The 13,151-nt window shown below is 42.0% G+C and overlaps 1 gene segment (V, D, J or C); it reads left to right on the forward strand.

Moving 5' to 3' along the window:
* On the forward strand, positions 10,802–12,736 carry LOC102179662. The segment is given in 2 exon segments: positions 10,802–10,917; positions 12,324–12,736. Coding segments are annotated over 2 exon segments (453 nt in total).

Raw genomic sequence — 13,151 nt, forward strand, 5'->3', positions numbered from 1 at the left:
AAGAAGGAAATGAAAAGGAGAGAGACAGATCCAGCCAGTAACCAGTTCCCTAAGTGTTCTCCCCCATCTGGAACACACAGAGATACACAGAGTTGGATAAAGAAGGGGGAGGAAGAGACAGAGGCCACCTGGTGGAGAAAAAGGAGAGTCCAATGGAGAAGAGAATGGTCAAGCCAGTAATCTCACTCTCAGGTAAAATTGGGTACTGAAGCTTGGGTTTATAAATGTACAAAATTGACAACAAATACCAAAAAGCAAAGATGAAAAATCTAGAGTAGTTTTGGATGTTCAAAAATACAATATTAAAGAAAAGAAGAAGAAGGAGAAGAATGAAAAAAAAAGCCACAAGAACTATTAAAACAACAACAACAACAACCACAAAAAGAGTATATATGGCATTTGCTTTAAAAATAGGGTCTTTTTTTTTTGAAAAATAATAGTAGGTTATAAAAATAAAAATTAAAGGAGAAATAGAGGACTTAAAAAATTTAAAAAGGTTAAAAAAAAGAAGAGGAAAAAGAAAAGAAAAAACAATCACACAACAATATCAACAACAACAACAACAACAAAAGAATGATCGTAAAAATAGTAAAGATATATCTGGCCCTTTCTCTGGTGTTGTGGGCAGTGTGGGGTCACTTCCAAGGCGGTTCCCTCTGTTTAACTTCTTCTGTTTGCTGGTCTCTTCAGTGTCTGATTTCCGCCCTGTCACGGGGGGTGGGGGGGTTGGGTGGGGTGGTGGACACTTTTTTTTTTTTTTTTAGGCTCACTTGTTCAGTCGCACTGTGGGGATGGAGGGATGCTGCAAACAAGTAACACATTGGCATGTGCTTGCAGTGTCTCAGCTCTGCTGGGCCTGCCCCTGCTCGGGGCGCACACCGCTCAGGCTCTATGTTGCTCTGCCGGGAACTGTCTGAGGCTGGCCCTAGGCTGCATGCACCTCCCCAGTCTAAGCCGCTCAGGCTTGGCACTCAGGTAGCCCTCAGAGGCACAGATTCGGTTGGGCCTGTGTTTTGTGCCCTTCCCAGGTCTCAGTAGCTCAGTTGTTTGGCGAGCGCAGTCGCTGAGACTTATTGCCTTTCCCATCTCTGCTGCTCAGATTTCTGGGTGTATCACTGGCATCCCTTCTCTGGCAGCTGATGACTGTCCAGAACCCCCAGAAGTTTTAGTTAGTAAAGAAGCCTGCTTACATTTTGGTAGTTAATGTCTCCCTTGGGCTGCGATTGCCCCCTTCCAGCCCTTATGGCTCTGGCTGCCTGTCCCCAGAGGTCGATGGTCTGCAGCCAGCTATTTCTGTTCCATCCTTTGTTCTGTGCGCGGTCCTGGCAGTGTCTTATGTTCGAGCTTTTCGCGTGGTAGCTATCCCACAGTCTGGTTTGCTAGCCCAGGTTAGTTTGCTCTGGTTACGCACGGGGTGTTCTGCCTGAATCTTACAAAGCACTGCAGCCCGTGCCTCCCGTGCCTCCCTGCCCAGCCCCCACTTGCTAGTGGTGGATGCAGGCGTCTGCGCTGCTTCTCCGCTGGGGGAGTTACTGTTGGGCTCGTAATCTGTTGGTTTTAATTATTTATTTTTCCTTCCTGTTATGTTGCCCTCTGTGCTTCCAAGGCTTGCCACAGACTCAGCAGCAAGTGTTTCCTGGTGTTTGGAAACCTCTCTTCTTGATTCCCCTCCTGGGATGGAGCTCCCTCCCTACCTCCTTTGTCTCTTTTTTCATCTTTTATTTTTTTTCCTACCTGTTTTTGAAGACAATGATCTGCTTTTCTGGGTGCCTGATGTCCTCTGCCAGCATTCAGAAGTTGTTTTGTGGAGTTTGCCCAGCGTTGAAATGTTCTTTTGATGCATCTGTGAGGGAAAAAGTGGTCTCCCCATTCTATTCCTCCGCCATCTTAGGACTGCCCCCGTTCTTTCCTTTTAAGGCTTCCCAGGCACTAGGGGTAAAGAACTCGCCTGCCAATGCAGGAGACGTAAGAGGCACAGATTTGATCCCTGGTTTGGGAAGTTCCACTGGAGGAGGGCGTGAGAACCCACTCCAGTATTCTTTCCTGGAGAATCCCTTGGACAGAGGAGTTTATTGGGCTACAGTCCATAGGGTCGCAAAGAGTAGGACACAACTGAAGCGACTTATTATACAGCCCTTTCCTCTTATCGTGTCAGGGCATAATCAGAGAAGGAGAACTACCAGTGATGTAGAGTAAGAGGTTAGTTATAAGGATTATTCCACTTCTCTTGTGGCTCAGCTGGGTAAAGAATCCACCTGCAATGCAGGAGACCTGGGGAGAGTCCCTTGGACTGAAAGGAGATCAAACCAGTCAATCCTAAAGGAAATCAGTCCTGAATTGGAAGGACTGATGCTGAAGCTGAAACTCCAATACTTTGGCCACCTGATGTGAAGAACTGACTCACTGGAAAACACCCTGGTACTGAGAAAGAGTGAAGACAGGAGGAGAAGGGGATGACAGAGGATGAGATGGTTGGATAGTATCACTGACTCGATGGACTTGAGTGTGAGCAAGCTCTGGGAGTTGGTGATGGACAGGGAGCCCGGTGTGCTGCAGTCCATGGGGTGATCACCATTTGCAGTGATTTTGGATCCTCCCCCAAAATAAAGTCAGCCACTGTTTCCACTGTTTCCCCATCTATTTGCCATGAAGTGATGGGACCAGATGCCATGATCTTTGTTTTCTAAATGTTGAGCTTTAAGCCAACTTTTTCACTCTCTTTCATTTTCATCAGAGGCTCTTTAGTTCTTCTTCACTCTCTGCCAAAAAGGTGGTGTCAGCTGCATATCTGAGGTTATTGATATTTCTCCCAGTAATCTTGATTCCAGCTTGTGCTTCTTCCAGCCTAGAGTTTCTCATGATGTACCTTGCATAGAAGTTAAATAAGCAGGGTGACAATATACAGCCTTGATATACTCCTTTTCCTATTTGGAACCAGTCTGTTGTTCCATGCCCAGTTCTAACTGTTGCTTCCTGACCTGAATACAGATTTCTCAAGAGGCAGGTCAGGTGGTCTGGTATTCCCATCTCTTTCAGAATTTTCTACAGTTTAGTGTGAGCTAGACAGTGAAAGGCTTTGGCATAGTCAATAAAACAGAAATAGATGTTTTTCTGGAACTCTCTTGCTTTTTCCATGATCCAGAGGATGTTGGCAATTTGATCTCTGGTTCCTATGCCTTTTCTAAGTCCAGCTTGAACATCTGGAAGTTCATGGTTTACGTATTGCTGAAGTGTGGCTTGGAGAATTTTAAGCATTACTTTACTAGCTTGTAAGGTGAGTGCAATTGTGTGGTAGTTGGAGCATTCTTTGGCATTACCCTTCTTTGGCATTGGAATGAAAACTGACATTTTCTAATCCTGTGGCCACCGCTGAGTTTTCCAAATTTGCTGACATATTGAGTGCAGCACATTCACAGCATCATCTTTTAGGATTTGAAATGGCTCCACTGGAATTCCATCACCTCCACTAGCTTTGTTCGTAGTGATGCTTTCTAAGGCCCACTTGACTTCACATTCCAGGATGTCTGGCTCTAGGTGAGTGATCACACCATCATGTTTATCTGGGTCGTGAAGATTTTTTTGTTCAGTTCTTCTGTGTATTCTTGCCACCTCTTCTTAATATCTTCTGCTTCTGTTAGGTCCATACGATTTCTGTCCTTTATCGAGCTCATCTTTGCATGAAATGTTCCATTGGTATCTCTAATTTTATTAAAGAGATCTCTAGTCTTTCCCATTCTGTTGTTTTCCTCTATTTCTTTGCATTCATCACTGAGGAAGGCTTTCTTATCTCTCCTTGCTATTCTTTGGAACTCTGCATTCAAATGGGCATATTTTTCCTTTTTTCCTTTGTTTTTCATTTCTCTTCTTTTCACAGCTATGTAAGGCCTCCTCAGACAGCCATTTTGCTTTTTTGCATTTCTTTTTCATGCGGATGGTCTTGATCCCTGTCTCCTGTACAATGTCATGATCCTTTGTCTATAGTTCATCAGGCACTCTGTCTATCAGATTTAGTCCCTTAAATCTATTTCTCACTTCCACTGTATAATCATAAGGGATTTGATTTAGGTTATACCTGAATGGTCTAGTGGTCTTCTCCACTTTCTTCAATTTAAGTCTGAACGTGCTCCCTGTTAATATGATGCAATAATTCTTCATTCAAGCAAGACAAGCTCTATCCTTCAAAGAAACTACCGAGTTCATTTATCCGTTTACAGGTTATGTTCTTCCCTCATCGAGTTGAATCACACTGTCTCATTGAATTCTGTATCTTAACTACTTAGATACACTGAGATGTAAGATTAAATTATATTGGCATGTTTCCTTTTACCACAGGCAGGCAAAGAGGAGAGAGAAGCTAAAAAATGGTTAATGTAAACATAAATATAGTCATGTAAAATGAAGATAATTTTATAGCTATTATAGCTTTTGTTACTGCAAATGACCACATGATTGTAATTGGATATTTATAACTACCTCTTCTATTACCCATTCCATAACCTCTACATCATAGCAAGAACCCCCACTCACTGTTGTACTTGACTTCCTATAAAGCAAGCTCCTTATTCAGGAGCAATGCTATGTGAAAAGTCATAAAAGTGAATAAAGTATTCTGAAAGTTCACCACTGTGGTTTTGGCAGAAGTTTGCAAGGCATTGAAGACAAATCCAAGGGTCTAATTTAGTGGGAGAAAATCTTGCTAATAGGAGAAATCAATATGCTCTGTTCTGGGAAACACCATTAAGAATGATGCTTGAGTTCTCATCACAAGCAATGGCAGTCACAATAGGAAAACATTCTCAAAGTTTTTAAAGAAAATAAAACTGTCAAGGAAGCTTCTTAAGACCATGAAAGTATATTTTTTGATTGTCTTTTTTATTAAAAATCACTGCTAAGGGAGTGGAAAGTCAATGTGACTGAAAGGCTATATATGCAATCTACATTACTGAAACGAGAATCAAATGCACAATATATTAAAAGCTCATAAACCAAAATGAAGTGAAAATTGTTAATAATAATAGCAAAATCTTGGAGATCCAATTTAAAAATATTATATCCGATAGTAGCTAGTAAATATGCAATATGTCCTTGATTTTACTATTTTTAGGGAAACCCAAATCAAGCCTCACCTGATCCATCTGTGTCCTTTCAGCACCCTAAGTGTATCAGTGTAACGAGCTGGGTATCACACCAAAAGGATGAGGAAAAAAACACAAGCTGGAATCAAGATTGCCAGGAGAAATATCAATAACGTCAGATATGCAGATGACACCACCCTTATGGCAGAAAGTGAAGAGGAACTAAAAAGCATCTTGATGAAAGTGAAAGAGGAGATGGAAAAAGTTGGCTTAAAGCTCAACATTCAGAAAATGAACATCATGACATCCGGTCCCATCAGTTCATGGGAAATAGATGGGGATACAGTAGAAACAGTGTCAGACTTTATCTTTTTGGGCTCCAAAATCACTGCAGATGGTGACTGCAGCCATGAAATTAAGAGACGCTTACTCCTTGGAAGAAAAGTTATGACCAACCTAGATAATATATTCAAAAGCAGAGACATTACTTTGCCGACTAAGGTCCATCTAGTCAAGGCTATGGTTTTTGCTGTGGTCATGTATGGATGTGAGAGTTGGACTGTGAAGGAGGCTGAGCACCCAAGAATTGATGCTTTTGAACTGTGGTGTTGGGGAAGACTCTTGAAAGTTCCTTGGACTGTAAGGAGATCCAACCAGTCCATTCTGAAGGAGATCAGCCCTGGGATTTCTTTGGAAGGAATGATGCTAAAGCTGAAGCTCCAGTACTGTGGTCACCTCATGCGAAGAGTTGACTCATTGGAAAAGACTCTGATGCTAGGAGGGATTGGGGGCAGGAGGAGAAGGGGACGACCGAGGATGAGATGGATGGAGGGCATCATGGACTCGATGGACGTGAGTCTGAGTGAACTCTGGGAGTTGGTGATGGACAGGGAGGCCTGGCGTGCTGCGATTCATGGGGTCGCAAAGAGTCAGACACGACTGAGCGACTGAAATGACCTGAATTGAACTAGGAAAGTAAGTGATTAAGTAAATGTCCTAGAAGCTTCCATTACTGAAATAATGTGGGGGAAAATAGCAGGTAACTATTTCCTGGCCATTGAAGGAAAGGAAGGTTTTAGCAGAGTAAAAGAGTTGCTATTTATTGAGCTTACGATATGTCAGGCACTGTAGGATGCATTTCCTATTCATTATCTAATTTAAATATCAAAACCCTATAGGACAGGTTTTATTGTTCCAATTATTTTTATCTTTGAGAAATGAGACACAACTTTCATAGCTGTGAAAAGAGTCTCAAACCTTTATTGTCATCCAGATTGTACCATTTACAGGGCTCCTTGGAGAAGATTTGGATATGAGGAAGACTTGACTCAGAACAGGAGGAATGTATGTCTCAGTGCCAGTGAAAATATGAGTTTAAACGGGAACCTAAACAGATCTATGAAGAATGGTTCTATCAAGATCTACACGCTTTCTAGAACTACACCCAAGAAAAGATGTCTTTTTCATCATAGGGGATTGGAATGCAAACATAGGAAGTCAAGAGATACTTGGAGTAACAGGCAAGTTTGGCCTTGGAGTACAAAATGAAGCAGGACAAAGGCTAACAGAGTTTTACCAAGAAAACACGCTGGTCATAGCAAACACCCTCTTCCAACAACACGAGAGCCCACCCTACACATGGATATCACCAGAAGGTCAATACAGAAATCAGATTGATAATATCCTTTGCAGCTGAAGATGGAGGAAATCTATATAGTCACACAATGAAAATCTGGAGCCGACTGTGGCTAAGATCATGAGCTCCTTATTGCAAAATCCAGCCTTAAGCTGAAGAAAGTAGGGAAAACCACTAGACTATTTAGGTATGACCTAAATCAAGAACTTTATGATTATAGAGTGGAGGTGACATAGATTCAGGGATTAGATCTCATAGACGGAGTTTCTGAAGAACTGCGGTTGGAGGTTCATAACGTTGTACAGAAGGCAGTGACCAAAACCATTCCAAAGAAAAAGAAATGAAAGAAGGCAAAATGTTTCTCTAAGAAAGGATTACAAATAGTTGAGAAAAGAAGTAAGAGACAAAGAAGAAGGGGAAAGATATATCCAAATGAATGCAGAATTCCAGAGAATAGCAAGGAGAGACCAGAAATCTTTCTTAAGTGAACAATGCAAAGAAATAGCAGGGAACAATAGAATGGGAAAGACTATAGACCCTTTCAAGAAAATTAGAGATACCAAGGGAACATTTCATGCAAAGATGGGCACAATAAAGGACATAAATGGCAAGAATCTAACAGAAGCAGAAGAAATTAAGAAGAGGTGGTAAGAATACACAGAAAAATGGTACAAAAAAGGACTCAATGACCCAGATAACGATGGTCACTCACCTAGAGCCAGGCATCCTGAAGTGTGAAGTCTGGTGGGCCTTAGGAAGCATTATTACAAACAAAGCTAGTGCAGATGATGGAATTCCAGCTGACCTTTTAAAATCCTAAATGATGATACTGTTAAAGTGATGTACTCATTCTGCCAGCAAATTTTGAAAACTCAGCAATGGTCACAGAAGTAGAAAAGGTCAGTTTTCATTTCAATACTAAGGAAAGGCAATAACAAAGAATGTTCAAACTATCATACAATTGCGTTCTTTTCATAGATTAGCAAGGTAATGCGCAAAATCTTTCAAGTAGGCTTAAGCAGTATGTGAACCAAGAAATTCCAAATGTATAAGTTGGATTCAGAAAAGGCAGAGGAACCAGAAATCAAATTGCCAACATTCACTGGATCATAGAAAAAGTAAGGGAATTCCAGAAAAGCATCTACCTCTGCTTCACTGACTACACTAAAATCTTTGAATGTGTGGATCACAACAAACTGGAAAATTCTTAAATAGATAGGATACTAGTACACCCTACCTGCCTCATGTGAAACCTGCACGCAGGTCAGGAAGCAACAGTTAAAACTGGACATGGAACAACAAACTGGTTCAAAACTGGGAAAGGAGTATGTCAAGGCTGTATACTGTCACTCTGCTTATTTACGTTGTGTGTAGAGTACATCACACATCATGGGAAATGCTGGATTCGATGAATCACAAGCTGGAATCAAGATTGCCAGGAGAAATACCACCAACTTCAAATATGCAGATGATACCACTCTAATGGCAGAAAGAGAAAAGTAACTAAAGAGCCTCTTGATGAGGGTGAAGGAGGACAGTGACAAATTGACTTAAAACTCAACATTCAAAAAACTAAGATCTATTCCCATCACTTCATGGCAAATAGATGGGGAAAACGTGTAAGCAGTAACAGATTTTATTTTCTTGGGCTCCAAAAACACTGCAGAAGATGACTGCAGCCATGATATTAAAAGACACTTCCTTCGTGGAAGGAAAGCTATGACAAACCTAGCCAGCATTTTAAAAAGCGGAGACATCACTTTGCCAACAAAGGTCCACAGAGTCAAAGTCATGTAGAGTCAGTAGTCATGTATGGATGTGAGAGTTAGACGCTAAAGAAGGCTGAGTGCCGAAGAATTGAGGCTTTCTAATTGTGGTGCTGCAGAAGACCTTTGAGAGTTTCTTTGATAACAAGGATATCAAACCAGTCAATTCTAAAGGAAATCAACCCTGAATATTCATCAAAAAGACTGATGCTGAAGCTGAAGCTCCAAAACTTTGACCCCCTGATGTGAAGAGCTGACTCACTGAAAAGACTGTGATGCTAGGAAAGATTGAGGGCAGGAGGAGAAGGCGGTTACAGAGGATGAGATGACTGGATGGCATCATCCACACAGTGGACATGGGTTTGAGCAGTTCTTGAGATAGTGAAGGACAGGGAAGTCTGGTGTGCTGCAGTCCATGGGGTCACATAGAGTCAGACACGACTGAGTGACTGAACAACAATAAGACTTCCATTGAGTATTTATGAATGTTTGTTAAATGAACAAAGCATGATTACCATAACATTTACTCCCATGTCTTCAATAGAATTTTCCTCAACCCTAGACTTGGATTCATTATTTATTGTCCATTTTGTTCCCAATTTATTGTTCATTTTGTTCATAATAATGACCCTCTGTTTATACTATTGGATCCTTTTGTTTGGCATGCATTCCATAAAATTGGAAGATTGTTTTCAGAATAATTTAAACAATTGTTCAACATAATTTTTTCATTAAATCATGAATAATGATTTATCGGCTCATCCGGGATACAAGTAATTCTTAAGTGTCTACTGTGTACCAAGCTCTTTTATAAACCTTGAATTACATGGCCTTCGAAGTAAAATTTAAACATAGGAAGGTTAGAGACAAATGAAAACTTAAAGAGATCAACCAATGAGAATCATATGACTGCAGTAAAACAGTCAAAGATAATTAAAACACTGCTATGGAGTGTTTAGAATCAAGAAAATACAGATGAGTACAGAGGTATTACAAGTAAGATGTGTGTGCTGTGTGCTAAGATGCTTCAGTCGCGTCTGACTCTGCAAGCCGTGGAGTGTAGCCCACCAGGCTCCTCTTTCCCATGAATATTCCAGGCAGAATATTGGGTTGCCATGGGCTCTTCTCCAGGGGATCTTCCTGATCCAGGGATTGAACCTGGGTCTCTTAAGTTTCCTGCATTGGCAGGTGAGTTCTTTACCACTTGCGCCACCTGGGAAGCCCATTTACCTGCAAACTTGAGGGATTTTTCAAAAAGTTCCTTGATGACTTTTGGTCCGGATTTAGATCTGCAGTTCTTCCCTTCAGTCACAAGAGGGGGCTGATTCATCCAAAAACAGTGTTTCTGGGCGAAGGGAATGGAAATTTATTTTCTATTGATGTGCCCCCCAAAAGGGAAAATGACATACTTTCATCTTCTTCAGACAACTTGTGCCTTATTATCCCTTGTTGAGTGTGTGTGGTCAAGGATTCAGGTTAGCCCAATAGCCTAAGCCCTTTCCAAGTACCTTCCTAACACGCTCTCCCATTTCCCTGCTCTGATTATCCCTTCCCTTTTCTATTCCTGATACCCTTTTTTCCCTCCTCCAACTTTTTCTACCACTCGCACCCACCTCCACCCTACCTCCACCCCACCTCCACTTTGGTTGCCTTCATTTCTGTCGATTCCTCTGCCTTAGCATCCTTGCTGCACAACATCCATAAGCATTGGCATAGGGAACATGAGGATTAAGGACCACTGTTCAAGGAGGAAGTGAACACCATCTATGTCAATCAGTTAGTTTATTAAGATAAAATGCTGGATAATGTCTACCTAGTTGGCAATAGATGCATGATTCCAAGAACCCTTACAAGAGCTGCTGCAAGTTCTAGGATGTGTAGCTATTAGTCTCAAAGTTATTAATTTTTCTTGTCTCCCAGAGCACATCACTGGCTACTTTTAAATCTCTCATTAATTTTCTGGAATGCGGATGGAACTTTTCATCATTTTACAACACAGAGCTCAGTACATTTTTCTGGGATTAAACCATGCATTCCTCAAGCTTCATGGAGCATCAGCTGTTTCTTAAGAAACAAATGAAAGAGCAATGGTTGTGCATAGACACAGCATTGTGATCTGTGTTCCTTTTCTGAGTCAGACATTAAACTTCATAGATGATTTCACTGTGAGCTGGGGATGTTTTACCACCTTTGGGGGACATGACTAAAACCTGGGAGGAAGACATAGATAAGGAACTGCTTGATCATTGGCTGAGAAGGTCCCGGCAACAACACAGCAGTATCTGTGCTGGTTGCAAGTTTTTACTGACAGCTGTTGCCTCTGTTCTCTGGAACCTCCTCAAGCCAAAGATCAGACACAAGCCTGAGCTCTGGGCCCATGGTCTAGCTTGTCCTTGAAGTATGAGGCTGGTGACTGGAGTAACGGTGTTTCTGACCTTGGGTAAGTGTTCTGTGTCTACAAGGGATGACTTTGAGGCCAAAGGGCCACAAAGAGTCACTTACCCTCTACTCCTCTCCCTGTGCTTTATTCAGCATTATAGTGATGGAACTGGGAAATGATCTGTGCATTTGCTAAAGAGGCCCTTCTTCTACATTGCAGTTTAAATCATAGTCACGATATCAGAAGAGTCCTTAGCAGTAAACAGGTTGTAAGAATTCTCTGGGCTTATTAAGCCAAGGACCCAGGGAACAAAGCCTATGGAATCTCTGATTCTTGCCACATATGTTTGGTCTCTATAGTTTTGTTGTCCAGTTGCTAAGCTGTATCCAACTTTTTACAACCAAATGGATGTCTGTATGCCAGGCTCCTCTGTCCTCTACTATCTCCTGGAGTATGCTCAAATTCATGTCCATTGAGATGGTGATGCTGTTTAACCATCTCATCCTCTGATGCCCCCTTCTCCTTTTGCCTTCAATCTTTCCCAGAATTAGGGTATTTTCCAATGAATCAGCTCTTCTCAGCAAGTGGACAAAGTATTAGAGCTTCAGTTTCAGCATCAGTCTCTCCAATGATTATTTAGGTCTCATTTCCTTTAGGATAACTGGTTTGATCTCCTTGCAATCCAATAATGAAAATCCACAATATTTTTACAGGACATAAGTAGAAACACTGGAGTAGGTGTTAGGGCCAGACTATTACAGGAGGGTTATGCCTTTGATCCATAGAATTACACTGATTTGTACTCTGGAGTGTGAGTGTCAGTGTCAGACTTTATTTGGGGGGCTCCAAAATCACTGCAGATGGAGACTGCAGCCATGAAATTAAAAGACGCTTACTCCTTGGAAGGAAAGTTATGACCAACCTAGACAGAATATTCAAAAGCAGAGACATTACTTTGCTGACTAAGGTCTGTCTAGTCAAGGCTACGGTTTTTCCAGTAGTCATGTATGGATGTGAGAGTTGGACTGTGAAGAAGGCTGAGCACAGAAGAATTGATGTTTTTGAACTGTGGTGTTGGAGAAGACTCTTGGGAGTCCCTTGGACTGCAAGGAGATACAACCTGTCCATTCTGAAGGAGATCAGACCTGGGATTTCTTTGGAAGGAATGATGCTGAAGCTGAAGCTCCAGTACTTTGGCCACCTCATGCGAAGAGTTGACTCATTAGAAAAGACCCTGATGCTGGGAGGGATTGGGGGCAGGAGGAGAAGGGGACGACAGAGGATGAGATGGCTGGTTGGCATCACTGACTCGATGGACGTGAGTCTGAGTGAACTCCGGGAGTTGGTGATGGACAGGGAGGCCTGGCGTGCTGTGATTCATGGGGTCGCAAAGAGTGGGACACGACTGAGCGACTGAACTGAACTGAACTATGCTCTGGAGTTAATTTGATTTCTTAACCCCCCAGGAAATGTGTTTGATGCTAAGACCACCCAGCCCAGCTCCATGGATTATCCTGAAGGAGAGGATGTAAGTCTGCCTTGTAATCACTCTACCATTAGTGGAAATGAGTATATACACTGGTATCGGCAAAATCCCAATCAGAGTCCGCAGTATATCATTCATGGCTTACGAGACACAGTGAACAGCAGCATGGCCTCTCTGCACATAGCTTCAGACAGAAAGTCCAGCACCTTGGTCCTGCCCCAGGTCACCCTGAGAGACGCCGCTGTGTACTACTGCATCCTGAGAGAGGCACACTGGGGCAGACAGGGCTGCACTTGTGCAGTATCTCTGGTGGCAGGAAGTGGGGACACAGCGGGGAGAGCAGTCACGAGAGCAAATCTAGAGTCATCTAGAAGGAGAGTCAGAGAGCAGTAAGAGATGAGGAAAATGAAGGGAAGGAGAAGGGGAGAAGATGGATAAAGAAAAGAAGAAAAGGACAAGGAAGAAGTGAATCATTGGTTGATGTGGCTGAGACAAATTATGCATATACTAAGAATCTTAATTGCAAGATAGAAATAAAGTGAGAAGCATTAGCAATTTTTCATGGTTCTTTCTTGTGTCAATAAAATGTTAGTGTCAGTGTGTTAGTCTTAACCTAAAAGTGAGAAAAATACAAATAATTCTTGTTGTTCCAAAGACTTTTTTCATGTCCGACTCTTTGCCAACTCAAGAACTGTAGCCCTCCAGCCTTCTCTGTCCATGGGATTTTCCAGGCAAGAATACTGGAGTGGGTTGTCATTTCCTTCTCCAGAAGATCTTCCCAATCCAGGGATCAAATCTGGTCCTTTGT

The sequence above is a fragment of the Capra hircus genome, chromosome 10, assembly GCF_001704415.2.
Source record: "Capra hircus breed San Clemente chromosome 10, ASM170441v1, whole genome shotgun sequence".
NCBI lineage: Eukaryota > Metazoa > Chordata > Mammalia > Artiodactyla > Bovidae > Capra > Capra hircus.